This window comes from Myiozetetes cayanensis, unplaced genomic scaffold (genome assembly GCF_022539395.1).
Source record: "Myiozetetes cayanensis isolate MyiCay16 unplaced genomic scaffold, myiCay2020 scf2-11, whole genome shotgun sequence".
Lineage (NCBI taxonomy): Eukaryota > Metazoa > Chordata > Aves > Passeriformes > Tyrannidae > Myiozetetes > Myiozetetes cayanensis.
This window is the reverse complement of record NW_026087411.1, coordinates 41599659-41621548: the sequence shown is the minus strand read 5'-3', so window position 1 is coordinate 41621548 and position 21890 is coordinate 41599659. Positions and strand designations below refer to the sequence as shown.

Genomic DNA, 21890 nt, shown 5'->3' with positions numbered 1-21890 from the left:
ACTCTGGCTCTACCCCCACATCCTCCCACCTACTGTTGACAGCAGCAGAAATCATTCTTTGCTCACAATAAACATGAAGAGAAGCATCAGCAGGCTTCCAAAAACTGTAACATAATGTGCCTGCGGCTTTTTTTTTAGTTGCAAATTGGAGGGATTCAGACCCACAGCTCCATTCACATGGATGTTTGTCGTGGGTAAGCTCTAGGAATCTTTATCAGTACTCTTATTTAAATGGAGTGGTACAGAGGTGAGAGTGTTGCTGAAGCAAGCTACTTGCAACTTCTTCAAGCTCAGAAGAGCTTCTGAGAGCAAGGAAGTCTGTTCTTTTAGACATTACTAGAAATTTCCAAAATTGTGAAAATTAGCTGTAAATGACTGTCGAATACATTGTACAAAATTTCTTAAAAAGATACTTGAACTAAGTTTGAAGTCCCAGGTCTGCGTCTTCTTTCTGACTGCAGGATGTTTGTCTTAGGTTATTTCTTGCATCCCAGCTGCAATTGTTTGGCTGAACAGTGCTTTTCCCTCCTCTCTTGGCTTTTTAGGTATTTCATTTCTCACAAACCAAACAAGACCTGGCAACAAGTATTCTGGTTTGCCATCAGCATCGCCATAAATAATGCCTACATCCTCTACAAAATGTCAGAGGCCTACCATGTGACAAGGTACAGCCGCGCACAGTTTGGTGAGAGACTTGTAAAGGAGCTTCTGGGCTTGGAAGACACCTCACCCTCCCATTGATGCATTGTTCCTGGTGGCATAGGCAGGGGCTGAAGGGTAAGCAGAAGAAACCACACCTGGAGCAGCAAAGCAAGGAACTTGTGACACCACCAGTGCTGTCATCCGAAAATGCCAAGTGATGCCACTAGAGAGGTGGAAACTTTGTTCCCAGTAGCAGCTGGATGTAAACATGTCGTGCAGAAAGTGCCACTGGAAAAGCTGACACAAAATTGCATATGTGAATGCCCTGTGGGAATCTGTACACCCAAAACCGACGTAAACTAGTTGTCATCTCAATACTATTTGTTGAACAGGGTCATCTTGTAAAGTTACTCTTGGGCCAGGAGCTTGTCATAAGCTGGCATAGCTCAGCAGTCCTAGACAGGTATTATGGAAAACTCTATACCGTGCTTGGAGTTACGAAATTCTGGGACAAGCGATGTAAGTCTGCACCATGGGCTGTGGCTGGGAGTGCCGGCCATCCCAGGGCGTCGCTGCTGTCTTCCCAGTGTGATAAACAGAGCAGTTCAGATACATGATCACTGAAGCAAGCATATTGACAAACAAAACCTTCACAGGCAGACAGCCAGGAACCGAGGACCAGTCAAGATTTTTTCTTTCTGTGTTTTTTTTTTTTTCCTGTTTCTATTAACGTCATGTAAGGCAATTTGATCCCAGTTAGTACACAAAAAAGTTAGGAGAAACCAAATACATTAGTGAATTTAAAATGAAAACACATTATATTGGTTTTCTTTTATAACCAGGACAAAACATTTTATACACAAACACACAGTGATTAATACTGTAAGTATTAACAGGGAGTAAACCATTAAGTAATACTGCCTCACATCTTAACTGCCACGGTCAGTGTACAGGTGAGAATTTCAACTCTATCTTAAATGTTGCTTGAAAAGATAATGTAATGGACTGTAAAGGTTTTAGGAACAACAATTTCTTGCTTTTTCCTTTGTAACTGTCAAGACTTTTTTGGTCAACTTTAGAACTCCATTTGACACACAGTTGGCAGGAAAAAAATAAGTCACTAATAGCTGTGTGTTTCCCATTATCACTGTGGTGCGTTCTGTAGGAATTCTTTTTGTTAGAATTCAGGGCTTGTTATGGTAGCTGTAATAGAGCAGATTACATGTTTAGCAAAATAACATAGCATTGCGTTTTACAAAAAGAAGTCCAGTTGCAACCAGACCTTAAACCTCACTAAAACAGAGCAAGCCCAAAGAGTTCTTCTGTTCTTAGTAACACTGTAGAGGACAAGCATCGTCGTGAGCTGGTGGCCAAAGCTGAAATGCCACGTTTTGGTGCTGGTGGAATCTGAAGGCCACTCGAGCTTCAGAAAACAATACCAAAAGAGAGAGGTATGATTGAAACAAGGGAGAATCGATACTGAAGTGAAATGCTACCCTGCCCTCTACCCTTTATTGATTTCAGTCCACAACTCAATCAGCAAAAAACTCCGTGTTCTAAAGGTTAGCAGTGATGAACACAAACAGAATTGCATTAACTTATGGGGCAGAAACCATGTTGCTTAGAGGACCAACTGGTTTTAGGTCCCCAAGCCTGAAAAGTTTTATTGAAGAATGACTTGAGTTGACTCAAGAGGAATGGAGTGATCAACTGATTTACTGATTTATGATTGTAAATCTCACCAGGTTATATGTATCTATCTGGCAAGAGGCAATAGAGGGTAACCGACATGAATTTGAAAACTCCTCAGATTTCATCATTATGCGATGTGCAAATGCATAGCATGTAAATAATAACAGAGAGAGAATCCAGCAGGGGTTAGTAAATTAACGACTAGCCCATAGAGTATCATTGCACTGATACCTTTCTGTTTCCACCAAAGTCTTATTTTTTGGAGCAGACTTAGATCTCACCTGGTTGCGGGAAGAGTAAGGGAATGGCCAACTCCTCAGTGGTTTTGCTTGTGATACAGCCTGGAGCCTGTCCCACACGTCCTGCTCTGCCTTCCAGCTGCACAGTGTACAAGAGCGGGATTCCTAAGAATCCCTTTTCGCTTCTCAGTCCACAGGGTCTGCTCCCAGGAAACACGTGAGAAAGGACAAAACCTTGTGCACTGAGGCCTCCTAGCCTCAAAAGGAGGGAGAAGGTTTGTACCACTCTAGTCCTTGGCAATGCCAAGCTGCATAGGAACCCAGGGAGGAGTTCAAAACTTCTTAGCCCCACAGAGAACTGAGACCACCCCTCTTTGGACTGTGTGTGATAGCTGGTTCTTGTCAGTCTTGTAAGTATTCAACCAGAGAGAAGAGCTAGCCCGAAGCATGAAAAACAAAAGTTCAGCAATATAAAAGACCACAGTTTCCCTTTTCAGGAAATTTCACAGAGGTACCAAAAGGCAAATGGTGTTCTTATTGCTCCCTGCTTCAGACAATGCCAGCTGATATTGGATCAGGAAAAGTAGCAAATAATTCATTACATCCCATAAATTTATATGGTAGTCAAAATTGGGGCAGTAAGGAAAGGTCTCTGGCTGGAACTTTGCTGATGGGATGTCTTGAATGAACAGTATCTGCTTCCTTTCCTTCCCCTGCCATGCTGGAGCTTTTGCAGGGTACCTATACCCCCAGCAGAGATGGGGCGGTTTGCAAGACCACCTTGGAGCCACTTGGCATTTCTGAGGAGTAGGCAGAGCACTCTCCAGCTGTATTGTGGGCCCCTGGGATAAATCTGGAGCCTTTGGCCAATTGTTAAATTACTATGTATGCTTAAAGGCCTGGATCTAGGCCGTCCCATACAGGAAATGCCTTTTCTTTTTCAGGTGAAGTAGGCCTGAGGCCTTGGAATATTTAATTTTTCACTAATGTATTCTGTTAATTATGTGGATTACTTGAGCTCAAATCATGAGGTCCTAGCTTTTTGCCTCAGGGACTGGGTCCTGAGTAGTTTTCCCTAGAATTGGTGTTGACGGGGGATTACACAGTGGCTGACTATTACAGGGAAGATGCTTAGGCTCCTTTGTAAAGGAGAAAAATGAAAACAAAATTATAGCTTTGCAATGAATTTCATTTTCTTAGCCTTAACCATCCCTCATCATTCTGAACTGGTGTCCTAAACATGCACAAACATTCCATAAGTAAGCAAAAATATTTATATATATTTATATGTACAAAATGCCTGAATTTTGGCTCTTGAAGCCAACAAGCAAAAGCCACCAAAGCATAGCGTAGATCCACAGATGACTCTTCCCCCTCATCTTTTCCTTTTATTGACTGGAAGTGGATAGGGTTGGGGAAAGTTAGGATTTCTGCTTGTTGAAAAAGCATCTTGCACTTTCTCTGTTACTACAACCAAGGCAAAATAATTAAGGAAGAAATTGAATAATTTTTAGAAGGCTAAAGCTTGTTAACTGCAGCTCAGCCTCTGTAGCATTTCCTTTACTGCAAACTGGCTTTCTCAGATTTGGTTCCCCACCTGCTCATAATATTAAAGCTTCTCCCTAGTTAAAGGGCGGGGGGAGGGAGGGGAAGTTAGTCTCAAAGTAGTGCAAGGATGCTAGTTATAGTGTGTGTGTCTAATTGTGCAGTGACTTGTGAAATGATAGTTTGGTTTGTTTGGGGGGCTTTTTTGTAGCCTTAAGACAATCTGGGTAAGATGGTAAAACTCAGCAGTAGATGAAATGCAGTGGAAATGCCAGCCAGGTCACAGAGGAATGTCACTAAACTTTCTCAAAAAAAAAAAAAAAAGGTTTGATGCTGAAGGAGCCATAGGAGCACAGCATGGCTCGTTTCTCTCCTGCTGAATTGAATTTTCATTCACAGGTACTTCTGAAAAATGATAATGACTTATTTATGGTATGCAGACTTTGTTTCAAAGAACTGAGACCATTGGTAAGACATACTGATCACCTTCTATGCACAGTACTTTCAAGAAATGTCTGTCATGCCACGATCCATTCTTGGAAAACATTTCTTTTCCCAGTGTGATATAACACTCACTAGAGCTTGGAAGTCACTGTGAAGTGGTTTCCATTGTTGTCTCAGTTGAAAAATGCTTCAAGGGCTTGCAGAAACTCTGCCACTTTTAACTTCAGCCCGTCTGTGCACTTGACACTAGGGCACAATATAAATAGATCTCATCTCCATTTTCTGTTTCTATTCTATAGAAACTCTTCTACGTTTACAAGTAGTCCAAGAATCCTAATTTGTAGAAGTACAACTTTGTTTCCTTCAGGTAATCCCTAGAGAAAAATGAATTCAGCTGTTTCCAGACTGACATTAAGGACAGCAACTCAAAAAGACCATTCCCATTCTTTATCTCCAGCTGTATTTCTGTGGCCTTTTTTTGGTTTGTTTGTTTTTTGTCTAGAGAGGTTACTTTTTACTTTCCTTCTAACATTTATTTAGGAGTCTGTCTTTAACTGGTGAGTAGTGAAAGAAGCCTCCAATATCTTATTCTTACATGCCTTAGTCCCCTAGTCCTAGAGCTGATTTTAGGGATTACGCTGCACTGATAATTCTGTGCATCTGTGGTACTTTCCAAGCAAGGATTGCAAAGTGCTGTAACAACCTCAGCACTCCTGAGACATCATTAGCTTCTCAAACAGGAGCTTCCCCTTTCTTAATCAGACGCCAAGGCACAGCACAGATAAGGGGGGTGATGAAATTGTAAAGTGGAGTTTGCACTTCTGTGATTAAGGCCACGTTCTGCATTTTCAGCAACTTGGTTCTTGTTCAAATGCACTTTTCCAAACTAGAAATGAAAGCATGCCAAATATCATTCTCCCCCTGAAGTAAGGGCTGGGGGACTTAGCACAGGTTCCTTCATACAGGCCAGCATGTATGAGTCAAAGCCAAGTTGCACTGCAGGTAAGAAAAAATGTGATAAAACATAGGAGCGCAACCAGTCCAGAGGAACTTAAAGGAGATAAATGGAAAATCTGAAGCTCTACAATAGTCCAGTCACCAGTGTGAAATTCAGACAAAGAATTACTGAGTTGAGAAAAGTCGGTGAAGCTTAGATGGAATATGAAGTCTTCCATCCATCTCTGTTGTGGAGTTTGCCATGGCACTTTCTTCTTGGTAGGACTGGTGTAAGATTGGTTGTAAAACGAACTCATCTCAATCTGATTGAGAAAAATATTCAAGTCTTGAAGGGCTGTTGTTTCACAGAGACAATGAACTCTTAAGCTCAAAACAGGTATATATTTGACCTGCTATTAACTAGGATATTCGCACTGACAGATCACATCATCTCCTCAAATGCAAGCCTGTCGCCAGTGTTACTTGATATATATTCATTCTTGTAACAATTCTTCCCTAAGATACCTTTGTTTCCAGAAGCATTATGAACTGGAAGCACCCCTGTATCAGAATCATCATCATCATCTCACTTCCTCAGTTAGGAACAGCTGTGCTTTGTTCAGAAAGAGTATCTTCCTCTTCTTCTGAGCAAAAGCTCTGTCTCTTCAGAAATGTAGCCCTGGAGAAGTTTCCTGCCCTGTGTTTTCCTTTGCTTCCCTCATTCCATGCATTTAAAGCACATCCAAGTCATCCTGCAGGTTCTTGGTCAGTCTGGAAGAGTTGACAACACAGAGTTGGCCCTTCAGTTTATATTTATAGCATTGCTTTGCTGGCCCTTTTTGCTATTTTGCAAATCTCAGATGAAACAGGGTATTGTTTCTGAAGCCTGTACTGATTGCAATCACTGTGAGGGTGTTGCCTGCTTTGCCCCATTAGTGCTGCCCCATCTGTGTGGGCACAAACCAGTTACCAGCACCATCACACCCGCTGCTCCAGCTGAAAAGGCTGTAACATTCCTCAGCTTTGGATCATTGTCAGAGAGGGGCCTTGACAGGGTCTGGGGAGTCTTTTTGTGTTTTGTTTTGTTTTTAAACCCTTCCGCTCTGATGGGTCTGGTGGACAGCTTTTAGGCATCACAAAAAGGCCTTAAGTGGTAAACCCCTTTTGTATCACTTTTCTGAAGTAATAATTACTTGTATGAGATGTCAAGGTGGTCCACATGATCTGTAGTGCAAAAATCGTACCCGTGAAAGATCATTTGCTCTAACTGAACAACCCTTGAACGCCTGGGTGACCTGGATCAAGCACCTAGTGGGAGAGGACCATCATGCCTTGCTTTAGGACCACAATATGTACAGCCTGACCAGATACACAAATGGGGAAAAGAGATAAGTGTGATTTGGGATCCAAGCTCCTTGGACAAGCAGACTTCATAGTCAAGATAGTCTCAGAAGTTTTTCTAAGGAAGGCAAGATGCCAGGCCTATGCAGTTTGCTCCCAGCCCTGGCAACTCTGTTTCAAAAATAAAGAATCTGGCAAATACTTTCATGCTTCAAGTACTTTACAGTGTGCTCTGTACTTCAGAGTATTTTGGCCTATTTCCAGTAGTTCCCAAAAAAAGCCTAGAAATTGAAAAGCAAAGCACAGTACACTAGGTTCAGCTGTCCAGAACCTCAACCTGCTGGTGTCAAAGTAAATTTATGGTCTTGTTCTCAGTCTGTGTCAAGGTGTACGCAAAACACGACTGCTGAACAATATGCACGTCTCTATGAAATGGAGTTACTCATTTGATGGAAAACAGTTTGCAGGTGCCTTGGACTTACTTTTGCAACCTGGATTTTTCTTCTAGTTATAAACCAAATCTTTGCCTGGCATTTTAGTCCTGAAATAGAAAAATAGCTTGACCCCATGGTCTGGGTGTGAGATTAGAGATAACAAAACTCAGGTTTAATCCAGAGATTAATCTCATCCTGTAAAGGTGAGGCCAGTCAGCATGGTCTGACATAAGGAGGCATTCAAGAGGAACAGTGAGTTTGAGGAGGCAGAGGAAACTTCAGAGGCTGGGTATGTGGAGGGAGAGGAGCCAGGTGATCCCTTTAACTCTCATCATTCCAGCATGTGTACCCCCCTCCCCTGCCACCTTTGAATTAAAAAGAAAAGGCTGATGTTCAACACAAACAGTCCTGCACAGCTGCTTTAGCAACATAAACCCTGCTTTAGCTACATCCCTGGCCTCACTCTATGCCTTTCCTTACACTATCCATGATCAGTACTTACCAACCTTGGAGTCACAGCACTGCTGCATGTCAGCACAGCATGGAAGCAACAGACTGTGGAAGCACCACAGTAGAAACAGGAACAATGGGGATTCTGGAGAAGGAATCTCCCCCTCAGTGTTTTGTTTTCATTTATTTTCAGTGTGTGCAACTTACATTCCATCAAATGCAGTGACAGTTCCAAACATGAGGATGGGCCTTAGCTGGCCAAGGGCTTTCAAGACCACTGGGCTGTGCTCACACCATCAGCAACTGCAGTTCTGTTGCAAAGTTCCATATTCTTTATAATTCTAGAGATTCCTGTTGAAAGCATAAATTCCAGAGGTAAACCATACACTGCAAATTGCTTTTTCTTTTTTCTTTTTTTTTTTTTTTTTTTTCTTCTTTTTTTAAAACCTTCTCAGAGCAATTTTATAACAGCCAAGTCTTTAAGGAAATGCAGGTGTGTGACCTCTTTCCAGTAAGAGATACACAACTGTATTTCTGCATGGGACAGGGAACTACTTTTGTGACACCGGTTTTGTTCTACACAAAGGCACGCTTGCAATAAATTTTTACAAGTTTTGTACACCATGAGCTAAATTCTGAGTTCCAAAAATGTGAAGTGTGGCAACAATAACAAAATGGATTTATAGTATCACTCTGATATCTTGTCATGTGATTTTATTTCTTCAACAAAGTTTGTTTACAATCAACAACTTTGAAATACAGTCAGATATATTACCGGTTGTTTTTCTGTCTTGTTCTTTTCTGAAATAGATGGGGAAGATGTTTGGTTGTGCTCTAGGTGTGTAGGTGGAGGCATGTAGAGAATATACTGCAAGATAAGTTACAGGTTCACACTCTAAGACCATTAGAGGCAAAAGCCTAGGAAATCTTTACACAGCCATTTGAGTATTGAGGCATTTTCTTTAGAAAGAACTGAACTTCAAAAGCCTTTCAATGTAGTCTGCACACAGGCGTAGGAAAGGGTGCCACTGTCCCCATCATGCCCCCCAACACCCACAAGCAGTGCTTCCCAGCCACCTCAGGGCAGGGTGGACACAAGGACACGGGTGGCTGTCCCAGCTTTCTGATATCTCTGCTGAACAGGACCAGCCCTTTGTGCCTACTGCTCCGGCTCTTCCTGGTAAGGTTTGTCTGTACCACTAGTGGCACTCACTGAAACCATGACCTGCACGCCAAATAGGTGGCATTTGCAGGCAAAACCAGACGTGTGATCCGTGGATGGCCACTGTTTCACAGCTCCAAGTCGGCAAGTCAGCAGGACCTGGTTTAAACCTTAATTACTTAGGGAGCAGAAGTCTCACAGGAGAACATGTAAGTGGGGGTACACAGTGGGTCTCTGTCAACAACCACAATAAAATGTCCTCCACACCTTGGGCCTGTGTCCCTCATTTCCCTGTGGCTGCAAAGCCTCTGATGGGGACCAGGCTGCCCAGCACCTCCAGGTGTGTGCAAGTGTGGCTCAACACTGACCTCTTGCCTTGGTCTGTCGGGCAGCTGCCATGTCTGATTTGCTCAGGGTGTTTCTTCACATCATCTTGTGTTTTCCACATGAAGACATTTAGTTTTGTGCCTAAGTTGTCCTAAGAAAAAGCCAGATTTTCTGGGAAAACAAAACATCAAAAGAAGCAATTAGTAGCAAGCCCCTTGAGCTATCTGACATCTCTGTGGACCCAGTCCCCAGGAGGGGACTATTTTTCTGAAGTTGCTCAGTATCAGAATAGGGGAGGGCAAGCTGTTCAACACAGCCAAGATCTCAGAAATCTTTTCAATATGTAAGTAGCTGCATTGACAACTCTTAATATGCTGGTCTGAAAGACAGTCTGGACCTTTCATACAATCAGCTCCTTCAACAAACAGGCTCCTTTTCTCCTTTTCTGTGGATTTTTCGCACCGTGACAGTCCATACTGAGTAGCAGGGGAGAGACCCACAGGTTTCTGCTTTGAGATGTCACATCCAAGATCAAGAAGGGATCAAACTGCAGTGCTTGCCTGCAGCACAGAGTGGAGGTTGCTCATCCCAAATGAGTGCAGAGGCTGGGAACATGGATGTGCATCATTAGGGTGATGGATTGGCATTAACATTGCCCGAGGGGGTGTCAGGGCTCCCCGGGATATGAACAGCCACACATGGCACAGCACCTGCACTGCAGGTGGCTCCACACATCACTCCATGGGCTTGCACAGCAGGAGGGACCTGAGATGATTACAAGCCCCTGCAGTGAGACCAGCCACACACCAGTCGGGATGTTCAGCTGTGCCACAAACCAAGTGAGAATTTCTCTGAGTTCTCTGTCGTGGTTGGAGTTGCCCCCAGCAGCACAGTGCTTTGCTCCCTGGACGTGCCCGTGACCAGAGCTAATGCTGTGTGTAATCAGGCCAGATGATCAGAGTTGCAAGAAGCAATGGCAATCATCTTTAACACACTAATTGAATAAAAGAAGGAATTTAATTTGTGAAATCGTGAAATCCAGGATCTGATTGACACAGAGACACACACACAGACACATAACCTCAACGCTGTCATTGAAAACACTGCCATCCATTCAGATCAGGCCAGGGCCTGCACTAACTCAATCTCCCACAAAATTATTCTCAAGAGAATTTGCAATTAATAACTCCAACAACGTGGTCTTTCTTAATTAAGCCAAACTTAACATTTCCTTTTGCAGTGTTTTCTAATATCCTGTTCCACTTGTACCTCCATCCCTAGAGAGGAACAAAGAGAAAAAAAATGCCAAGTTGCAGACACTGCAGAGAAGGACATCCCCAGCTGTTACTAAGTCAAAGCACAGGCTCTCTTAAGGCACCTTCACTCAAGCCTTGATAAAGCACTTTACAGGCAGTAATGAATGGCATCTCATCAGACCCCTGCAAAGCAAAGCCATCTTCACTCTCTTCAGAGACTCTCTCCATTCTCCAGTTTCCTTAGATTACAGCACAGCCACAGTTTTGTCTTTAGTAATGAGAGTTTAAGAAATCAAAATGCAAACAGGTGATGAGAATTGAGGGGCCAGAAACCTCTCTCCCTCCTCTGATGTTCACAGTTCCCCAGGTGAGGGCTTGGGCAGGATCCTTCAGGAACACTTGCACCAGAGATAGTGGCATGGGATTCATGAATTTTACCAGGGCTTTTTTGTAGAATATGTTTCCTGTTACAGGTTTTACCTGGGAACCCCCAGTCCTTCCTTCATGCAAGAAGCAAGAGCAGCAGCAAAGCAGGTTTTCAGACTCATGGGAATTGGCGATCCACAAACTTGGGTGGGAATCACCTCCCCTCAGCAGAGAGGCTCACCTCCTGCAGTGCAGTCCTTGTCCCACACTGGCCTGTAGGTGGCTGGTACTAACTGTGATGTGAACACACTGAGGTGCAACAAATATATGCCCTTTTTTTTTATTCCATGACTCAGGGCTGGATTGCAACCTCACCCTGAGAGTAGCTCAGTTACTTAAAACTTGGCGCTAATAGTGCCAAGGTCAAAGGCTCAATATCTGTATGGGCCATTCACTTAAGAGTTAAGACTCGCTGATCCTTGTGGGTCCTTTCCAACTCAGAATATTCTGTGACTCTGTTAAAGAAGGTTTAGATGCTCCTTCTGCCAAATTCAGACTCCCCAAGAACGACAAGGCAGGATTCAAGATGGTACACTTTGGGGAAATGGCAAAGCAAACCTCTTCAATCTCTCCTGAACAGACACAAAATTTAAAACCAGCCAGAGACAATGATGCCAAATAGTATTCCCCAAAAATGGAAAGTTATGAAGGAAAGTGGAGGAGAGGAGAGATTTGTTTGCTGTGAATAGGATTAGCATCTGCAGGCAGACACACCAGAATAAAACTTGCAAATCACCCTCAGGAACTGGAAAAGTTCATTGCCAACTAGTCTATCTGTATCTCAAAGCCTTTTAACACTGGAACTGTTGGAGATGATAGACAAATACCTGAATTACTGTACATAGTCATCTCAAACATTTGGGCTGAAAAAGCTGATCTCCAAACATAAGCAACTGTATCCCCACACAGCCACAGAAGAGCGTCCCCATCCAACACTCACAAATTAAAATGTAGTTCTGTACCTGTCAGTGTCTCTCCAGTGTGTGTGTGCTGTTCTTCACACTGACTCTCCAATTCATCTCTTTTTCAGTCCTCTCCATTACTGTGCCCAACAACCCACTATCACCTGGCTCAGAGCTACTTCTGAGATCAGATGGAGGAGAGGCATCTCACCAAGTAGCTCAGCGTAACATCAGCATAGCATTTTTGTGTTCAAATAATCACCTTTTTTTTTGCTCCTCTCCCATGATTAATATCAAGCAGATAGAGCACTGCTGTGTTCAAAAAAGCAATTTCAAAAGTGCCACTGCAGAGTTCCACAGTTTGTCTTTTCAGACACCAGATAATGTCAGGTATTTACTAAACTGAACACGGATGATCACCCACAGTTTGCAGCCAGACTGAGCAATCAGTGCTATTAAATACTGCAGGTCAGGGTTAATAAACTTACTAAAATAGGAGAAATACTTGCACTTTTAATGAAGAAAACCTGCTACTGCAGCCAGGGGCTTGGTCTGTGTGATCCTGGACTAGAGAAGTTCTGAAGTATCTGAAAGATACTGAAGTAGCTGATACTTCAGTATACTGAAGTATACTGAAATCTCCCCCAGATACTTCAGATACTGATCAGATATCTGATACTTCAGTAGGACTCAGACCAGCTGCTAAACATCTGTAGCCCTTATAGGGGTCTTGGCTAGTGCAATAAACTGACTATAATAGACAATTATATGTAGATAATTATTATACGTAATCATCCATATCCAGCAGCATTCTCTTGCCAGGGATGACAGCACCCAATTTCAAGGCGTGGTGTGCTAAAGTGATTTTAGAAGCTGCTTTTATACTGAATAAAATATATCTGCCTTCTCCCTGGCCTGGAGTGAGTACTCACACAGCAAGCACAGACACTCAAGTGGGCTCAGTGTGTGCCAGCAAGAGCTTTCTATTGTTCATATGATAAGCAAAATAAATCCACAAACTTTTTCCCAGTGTCCACCACACATACGATCCGTCACTCGTGATGTGTCCAATAACGTCACCACCAAATTGCAATGGAAACATCTATAGAGCGGTGGTTCAGCAGGCCAGCGGTAAATCACATATCATGAACAGCTTGCAAAGCACTAGGATGGAGTGCTTTGATTGCTTTGCAGCGCCCTGATTGCTTCCCAAAAGAGCAGCCTGCAGCAGGGATGACCAGGCACCCACTGAGCAAGGGAGACCAGGTTCCAAACAAAACTGGGCTGCAAGGGAGCTGCCCTGCTACAGCCCAAATCTGAATGGTGCTGGAAATCCTGTCCTGTGCTATGTAGGTGGGGGCCCAGCCTCACGCCTGTGCATCAGGTTTAACTACCAGAGATATGCCAGATCAGCCAGACCGTACTCTTCTCCCCATGCGCTTTCCCTACCTGTTGTCTCCTTGGTTTTATGCCCACTGGGCCCAAGCAGCTCTGCTTCTGTGCTGCAAATAACCAAATCACTCTTATGCTACCCAAGAGGGAGAAAACTGGAACAGAAAAGAGACAAAGAAAGAACTTCCTCTTACTGTTTCTTTTCGAACAACGAGGAGCTATTTATAACATGGTTCGGTTCATTGTTGCGCGACAGCAGTGCCCTTTCCCAGCTGACAGAGCCTCTCTAGCAATGACAGCCTCGCAGTAGCCTGCAGGATTTTATTGCCTGAGGTAGCTTAACCCAGTTTCTCATGTGGATAATGAAAATCAGCAGTGGATGAGATTTAATGTGGCTGCTGTTCTTCAGAATCCTATGCAAAGGTCGAAGCACCCAGGAACACATGAGCATCTCTATCTCCTTAGGACAGATTTACTCAAAAATGGGTGATTGCAAAGCTCTCTTCTCTCACTGTAAACAAAGCATAACACCTTATCTGGAATCTGGGAGATTTACAATTAGGTTCAAAAGTTTCCCTTCCCTCCTGTCAGCACCTCAGGACTGTGTGATAGAGGCAGTTAGCAGAGAGCAAACTGCTCCATAGGCAGGTGACCTAAATCCTGCTTTGCCAATGATGCTGCAGGGCACTGAGGAGGTTTGTGTGCTGCCTTCCCTCTCCAGCAGTTAGTTGCTCCAGGATGCTTTCACCCCCTGGCAGGCCATCCTCTCCATCTGGAGTAATGCAACTGTTCCACAGTCCTCAGGGCTGAGGAGAAATCTCCCCCAGAGAGGGACAGCCTGCAGAGGCACTGGTAACATGGCCAGATGTAACGTGGTAACATGGGTCATGTCCACACAGTATGGCTGAAGGGCCCAACTCTCCCCTTCTTGTTGTCCACCACAGTGCCAGGAAAGGGACCTGGGGGTCCTGGTGGATGTCAAGTTTAATCTGAGTCAGCAGTGCCCTGGCAGCCAGCAGGGCCAACCGTGTCCTGGGGGCATCAGGCAAAGCATCACCAGCCAGTCAAGGGAGAGCATTGTCCCTCTCTGCTCTGCACTGGGGCAGCCTCACCTTGAATATTGTGTGCAGTTTTGGATGCCCCAATTTAAGAGAGATATTAGGCTCTTAAAAAGTGTCCAAAGGAGGGCAATGAAGATGATGAAAGGCCTTGAGGGGAAGCCATGTGAGGAGAGGCTGAGGTCACTTGGTGGATTCAGCCTGGAGGAGAGGAGACTGAGGGGAGACCTCAGTGCAGTCTACAACTTCTCCACAAGGGGAAGAGGAGGGGCAGGCACTGATCTCTTCTCTGTGGTGACCAGTGGCCTGAAGCTGTGTCAGAGGAGGTTTAGATTGGATATAAAAAACCCCTTATTCTTCACCCAGAGGGTGGTTGGGCACTGGAACAGGCTCTCCAGGGAAGTGGTCACAGCACCAAGACTGGCAGAGTTCAAGAAGCGTTTGGGTGATACTGTCAGGCACATGGTGTGACTCTTGGGGATGGTCCTGTACAGGGCTAAGGGCTGGACTCAGTGATCCTTATGGATCCCTTCTAAGTCAGCACATTCGGTCATTGTGAGTGTCCCAAAGAAGCAGCAAGAACAGCAAATCTGTAGGTCTCTGAGCTGCTCAAAGCAGTGGGGAGAAGATGGAGCAGGAGTGTTTTAGGAAAAGGTGATAAAGCATCACTCCTGTGAGACATTTTAGACCTTTGACACCTTCACACAGGCCTTGAGTTTCATGGGATGCTCCTTGGATGGACTCGAGCCTCCCAAATCAAGCTATAGCCAAAGAACTTTGCTGTAACATTGCAGCAGTGGTTGGAAAAAGATGCAGGAGTTGTGTTTGGCATGGCTGCCAAAAGTTAATTAAAACAACAAAAACAAACTGAGGAGAGGGCTGTGCATATGACAGAGTTCATCAGTCGGATCAGGTAGAGCTCGTGCTTATTACATGCGTCAGACCAAACTCCCTGCAGCGAGCTTCCTCTACCTTTCCACCTCCTCAGGGCTAATTTAAGAGCTGTTCTTTGCAGCCCATAATAATAGCGAGAGAGAAAATCAAATTCTGTTCTGCCACAAAGAGGAAACTGGAACAAGGGAACCAGCAGGAAACTTGTCTTGCTGCCATCTCTGGCTTTCCTAAAGAAACTTGTGCTCCAGGGCACCCAGTCACAGAAAACAGAGCTGCCAACAGGATGCACGACTCCAATTCTCCCCACGAGGGAAGCCAAGCTCATATGCTGGAAAAGAAAATGACATTTCCCACAGATAAAAAAGCAGTGGAGTGGTATTTATAGGTGAATACAGAAACAACCATACAGTCCAGCCAAGCCTTTTCTCTGGGATTGCCTTATGCTCAGACAGCCTCTTTTGTATGTACAGCCCCACCCAAATCATTCCTCTGAGGGGCAGGCAAACCTCCCCTGCCCTAAAGGGCCGCCCCTGACAAACCAGAACGCATCAGCACACTATCAGAGCTCTTCACACATTACACCCCCAGCTCAACAACACATTTGGGGCTACTCTTGCTCCAGCCTGTGCGGGCAGAGGGAGCAAGACTGATGTGAGCACCATCTCCAAAGCAAATATTCAGGAAAAGCCAGAATGGAGCAAGCAGGCTAAAAGGGATTTGGGCCCACCCTTTGTGTCCCCCATGAAACGACCTTTTAGTTGGCCAGATCTAAATAAGTGAGTGCCTTTCTTTATTTTTAATCTTTCTGGAAAGCCATTTGATGGTGCTCGCTAGAAGGATATCGCTCACTTCTGCCAGGCTCAGCTCTGCTCCCTGCGAGCTGGGCATGTCTTCAGCCTCATTACCAGAAAATATTTTAATCCGTACAAAATGGATCACAGAAATACAGTAGCACTGGCACTACCAGAACAATGGGGCTGGTTCCCAGTAATCCCACAGTGCAGGGCTTCTCGGGGCAAAAGCCACTTGCCCTTTTTGTCATAACGTGTCTAGAGATGGAGCCCAGGGTGCCCCATTTCGAACCAAGACCCCCTTTGTGCCAGGTGAAGATATTCAGAAGCTCATACAAGCCATTCTACAGGCACTGCTAACAAAGGTCAAAATTTAGATGCAGCATGAAGATCTTTGAATCCAGGCTAATTGCAAATCCCATGGCATGCTTTCAGAACTCTGCATAACTTGTTTTCTTCAGAAGCTCTCAAAGACTGTCCTTAGGGACTTGTACAACGAAGAGACACCAGAATGTCAGATGCCATCTTCTATCTAAGAAGCTACTGAAAATGCAAATACTTTTGGGTTTATATCTGTGGCAGTTTTGAATAGGAATAAAATTCTTAAAATGGTGTATGGAATTTGATCCCCTACTCACAACAAAATACAAAATTATTTTCCTAATCTTTTCTAGACTCATTTTTTTCCCGTATTTCCCCTTTCTTTGTGCAAGCCTGAAATCTGAAAACTTTCTGCAGCCAGTTGTCATTATAACATAAAAATCAACCAGAAACCTTTTCACATTTTATGCAAGAGGTTAAAGGACACCACTTTGTAAGTAAGCTGTAGCAAGAAAGGCAATTTGAAATGAGAGCTGGAGTTGGGATTCTCTACCTGGCATATTAAATACCAGCTGCTTGGACATTACTTACAGCTTACATAGCCTGCTGTCCTCCAAGGTGCTCTGTGCATCCATCCCTGTGTTTGTCCAGCCTCTGGTAAGAGCTACCCAGCACACTTCAGCTGGAAATGGTTAGCCAGCATGGACCAAAGGATGAGATAACCCTTTAACCAATTGCCTAAGGAAAAAACACAGGAATAGGATTAAGACCACGTAGTATTTCCCCCACCTGCCCTTCAAGCTCCTATCAGTCTCTGACTTAGAGACTTCCTCTGGTGCATGTTTACATATTTGCATGTTTTACAGTCCTGTTTTACACTGAAAGGGCTGTCACATCCATGGCACAATTCTCAACAATATGAAATGCTTTTGTCTTCAGCCTCGTACCTGAAAATGTTTTTTCACCTTCTCATTCACTATTTTGCTAAGAGCAGCCGCACATTAACTCCCTATCCATATAGTCCTTACTGTTCATGATCTAACCTCTTCTTGTCAGTCACCACGTCTTTCCAGCTCAAATCAGATGTAGCAAGACATTTCCTGTTACTTGCTGATAAAAAATTTCAAATTAAAAGGGAAAGGAAGTGGGCCATGGCATCCCCTCTGTGCCACTCGGCTTGTAGTTGAGCTACGTCTGCCTTCCTTATTCCATTTTCTCTGTCTCTCAAGATTTAACCAGCATGCTGTGCAAATACTTTGGAATATTCCAGCACGTAATCCTGCTCTGAAAAACAGGAATCATAACAGAGATTCCCAGGTGGACAACCTCCAATTTCTGGAATGTCTCCTGAGCAAACCGACAGACCCTCAAGAGCATTAGTTCAGAACAGCAGCCTGCAAGCACTGCTCGTGGACACCTAGCAGTGTTTTCTTCATTTAATCCAGGAAAAACCCCACCTACAAGCCCAGCACTGATTTACCTTGCCTTGCTGGATCCCTCTTCAGGATCATAGAGCACTGCCTGGCTGTCATTGTCAGAAAGCCCCAACTCCAACATAAGGGGCAAGCATCAGCAGGAATCTTGCACAAGTAACAACCATAAGGGCCTCAACCTATTTTTACCAGGTTTGAGAGGAGGACCTTCATACCTCACCATCCCTCCATCTGCCTTGAGGACAGAGCTCAGGGAACAGCTGTAGCAGTGCATGGTCTGAAAAGCCTGCTTCTCACCTAGTTTAAAAGGTTCAGTCAGTAAGGGGAAAAGTAAAGAAATGACAATCATATTCCAGAAGCTCTGATTCTGTGAAGAATATGTTAAGGAATCAAACACAATTAGCAGACAAAATGGCTGGGAGCTGAAGCTAGAAATTCAGCCTGGAACCAATTATTCATGAAAGCAAAGGTTTACTGGAAGAGCTAACAAAAGAATTAGATCAGCTGAAGAGTAAGATTTCCTAATTCTCAAATTCATCTGTTTATTAAGATTTTAACTTCCTAAATTTTATTTTTGAAAGCTAAATGCCCTAAAAACTTCTTAAAATTGTATCCAGTCTTACATCTGGATATAGAAGCTGGGGACTTGTCACAGATATCGCTGTTAAAGATGTTACAGCTTATGCTGTAGAGCACAGGACAGCTAGATCTCATTTTACCTAAAACTATGAATTTACTGACTTTGAAATACATTCTAAGCTGCCCCTCTGCAGCTGCTTCTCCACATCCTCTCACATTTGTACCTTTCTCTTCCACTTCACTTTCCCCCCACCATCTTTTTTACCTAGACATCAAGATAAGAGTAGGTGTGTCATTTTCTTTTGTATCTCCTGCCATGACAGAAGCCCTGACCCTCATCAGTGACCTAAAGATGGCACCCTCTGTCACATAACTCATTCAGCAGTAAAAAAACCTTCATACAGTTCTGAAACCAGCCAGCAGAGAGCCTAACATTAGTATGGTGTGCTCCCTACCACACAAACTACATGTAAGGTAGAGCATTTTCTTTCCCCAGATTGTCCAAACAAAAGTGTTAAATCCCTTTCTAGTAGGAAACTCCCTATTCAACATTAGCTTGATGCTGAAACAAAGACCTTCATGCAACTTTTTGTGTCTCTTGCCCCATTTCTCCTCTCTTGACAGGATAGGTGTTGCTGGCTTTAGACTCAGATATCAGCAGTGAGGCTGTTTTGGTATAAGCAATAATTATAACTATTATTATTACTAAAGGGATCTCAACAGGAAAGCAAACTAGAACATCCCTCAGCTCAGGTTCTGTTGTGAAAACATAAGGTTTGATTTTATGGTCTAGTTAAGCCAAGCTCAAAGGGCTTTCAGCTACTGAAAGTAACACTTTCCACGTTGTTTTTTACTGGGCTTTTTTTGCCAACCTTCCTTACAACCCCCACCGCCTCACCGCAAGGCATTCCCAGTGCTCCTTCACCTACTGCTAGCTGCACAGATGAGCACATGGCAGTGACAAAACTGTACCCAAAATCTCACAGTGACAAGCAGGGAGTAGCAATACCTGAATAGATGCTGTATCCCACTGCTCCACGGGATGGACAAATGGCCTTTACATTCCACAGGTGCTACAGGGAAGGGAAGTTGAACGTCTTCCCCCCTTGGCTAGTTCTGATTATGACACCCTGCCACTTTGTGCCAACTCCAGCTCTCTTCAAAAAGGTCACCTCAACTTTCCAAGACTGACTTTTTTTTTCTGTCTACCTTGGCCTGCTGCTTTATTCACTTAATAGCCTTGTGGATTTGGCACCAACACTAGCCCAAGGGAGGAGGCAGGATCAGCATTCCTTTCCCTCTCAGCAGCAACAGACAGTCTGGCTCAGCTGAGCATGGAGCTGCCACCTAGGAATCTACCTCACGTTCTCTTCGAAAACAACCTGCTGGACAGGAAGAAAGGTGGTATAAAAGAAAACTGTTTCATGCAAGTGGTGCTCACCACACTACCAGAGCATAACAGACTCTTGGTAGTGATTTTCTAACCCTCTTTTTACCAGATTACCAAAGGTGATGTTTAAGTAATACAGGTTTGGCAGAAATCATAGCTATTTGCTAGTTCCAGATTCTTTTTAAGTAAATTAAAAAAAAAAAAACACACACACAAAAAACCCCACAAAACTCAAAAAATCCTTGGATTAAAAACATCTGCTGGGTAGAAATAGGAACTTGAAATCCAACAGGTCCCTCTTCCTGTATACAGAGCAACAACATGCTGCTGTGCTGCAAGAAATCAAATCAAACTAAAAGAGTATTTTGCACCCATTCAGACAACCTCTTGGAGAGCTCTACAGAGAGAACATCTGTGGACTGACTTTATTCCCAATTTTTAAGCTTGATTACTAGCAGATCTTAAAATAGCTACTGGATACTAAGCTGTAAATAAAATGCGCAGTCTAACAAAAAATGCAACCCTGACATTTGTGCTCATTCTGTAATCATGGCTTATTATCCCAGAGTTTTTTTCAGTGGCTTCTATTCATTTGAAATCACTCTGTACAGGAACAAGCCTCTTGCTAGAGCGTTCTGTAACGAGCTATTGCTATAAAATTATTCATTGTGTTTCAGGCATGAATGAGGACACAGGTGATTCACACATGCTACTCAGGGCCATGTAAATTTTAGAGAGAACCTACATTTAAAATAAATTTAAGTAAGGCAAAGTAGATGACGGTATTTAGATACAAAAATTAAACAAAACAAAAGGTTATGGCTGTAACAACCCAGAAAGGAACTGAACAATGCTCTACAGAATCCACTTCAAGCAAGACAACAGTCCCTTACCTCACGCAGATTACAGCCTTCTAGTATCTCCCAATGTTCACCTTCCTTTCCAAACACACACAGGCATCTTCTTAAAAGTTCAGGATTTAAAATATGGGGGTTTTAATCCATGAAGAGTAAAGATTAAACGCTCCCTGATAAAAGGGATATAAGCACATTTGCTTTTATGCAGTGACAAGCAAGCAGAGTCAACCCACGCAGAAAAAATGGCTAAGAAAAGCATGACCTGAAATTCCAGAAAACGAATGGGGAAAATTTTTTTCAGGGAAACTTACTTGGGTGAAAAGGAAACAATGGAGTTCTGGTCAGCAGTAATGCAACATTTGCTGGATGGTTCATTCAGTCCTACTACTATACTTAAGTGAGAACAGTGGGCACAGGAAATATGTAAGACTCCAGGCAGAGACATTAGAGATAGACTTCTACATTTAACATCGGATTAGATTAAAAGCTTCTATTGCCAGAAGCCTGTTGCAATTATCTTTTAGTATCACCTGTCAACTCCTGGGTGTAAAAGGGCATTTAAGATGGAGAATCCTCATTTAAATTCTCAGATAAAATCCGCAGATGCAAAGGTGTTTCTTTTGTTTACCACAGTTTGACAAGGCCTTTTTATTTTTGCCAACCATAAATATTCAACACCTATTTCCTTCATTTAATTTAGATCTTGAAAGTCACTGACTTTGCTAGACAGAGAGGGTAAGTTTGTACCCAAGACCTCTCCTTTCCCACAGCTTGGTAGGTAAAAATTTCCTGTCAGTACAACTAAAAGAGTGGAAGTGTTTAAATCTTTCCTGCAGATGCTTCTGCAGGCTATGCTAGCTGACCACGTCCTTGGGGCCAACCGTAAAGCTAAGTTTGTTAGGCCAGGAGCAAAGATCCTAGTCCCTGTATGCCACAGAGCGGAAAAGAATGATGTGCCCTAAAAACTGGCCTGAGGCATCTCTGAGGCTGGACAGATCACAGATTTTTTTGAGCATTGTGCCATCCCCATCCCCTTTACAGCCTGCAACCCACCTCTGCCAAGGTGATGCTGAGACTGAGCACCAAGCCCCGGCTGCAGCCCCGCTCACTCTTAGGGCAGCAGGAGAACCTTGCGCTTTCACAGCTTCCCATCACCTCCTGAGGAGGATTTGCTCCCTCCCCAGCAGTGCTGGTGCAGGATCATTTGCAAGCTCTCTAAATTAGATCTGTGGAATCACTGGCACAGTGATTTCTGGCAGCAGAGAGAGGGACGGTGGAAGTCTCAACAAGATTAGGCCTAAAGGGGCAGGAGGGGGAGTGCCTTGACAGTATATTTTCGGGTGTCTATACAGTGGCATTAACCCACTCCTCAATGTAAC

At 43.8% G+C, this 21890-nt stretch overlaps 1 protein-coding gene and 1 long non-coding RNA gene across 3 annotated transcripts in view; one reads left to right on the top strand and one right to left on the bottom strand.

Moving 5' to 3' along the window:
* The window catches only part of PGBD5 (piggyBac transposable element derived 5), a 72638-nt gene extending 64141 nt beyond the window's left edge, over positions 1-8497 (top strand). Inside the window, exon 7 of the mRNA XM_050314302.1 lies at positions 546-8497. Coding sequence (XP_050170259.1) covers positions 546-741 — 196 coding nt within the window. The 3' untranslated portion in view covers positions 742-8497. The remainder of the gene's footprint in view (positions 1-545) is intronic.
* On the bottom strand, positions 8423-21660 carry LOC126639498 (uncharacterized). 2 transcript variants are annotated; one of them, XR_007628813.1, is made up of 5 exons: positions 20548-21660; positions 16844-16990; positions 13246-13343; positions 9254-9383; positions 8423-8591 (listed from the first exon to the last, which is right to left on the bottom strand). It is a non-coding gene; the product is annotated as an uncharacterized LOC126639498 (long non-coding RNA). The 2 variants fall into 2 exon arrangements; XR_007628812.1 differs by lacking the exon at positions 8423-8591 and having other exon boundaries at positions 9110-9383.
* Positions 21661-21890: the final 230 nt, after the last annotated feature.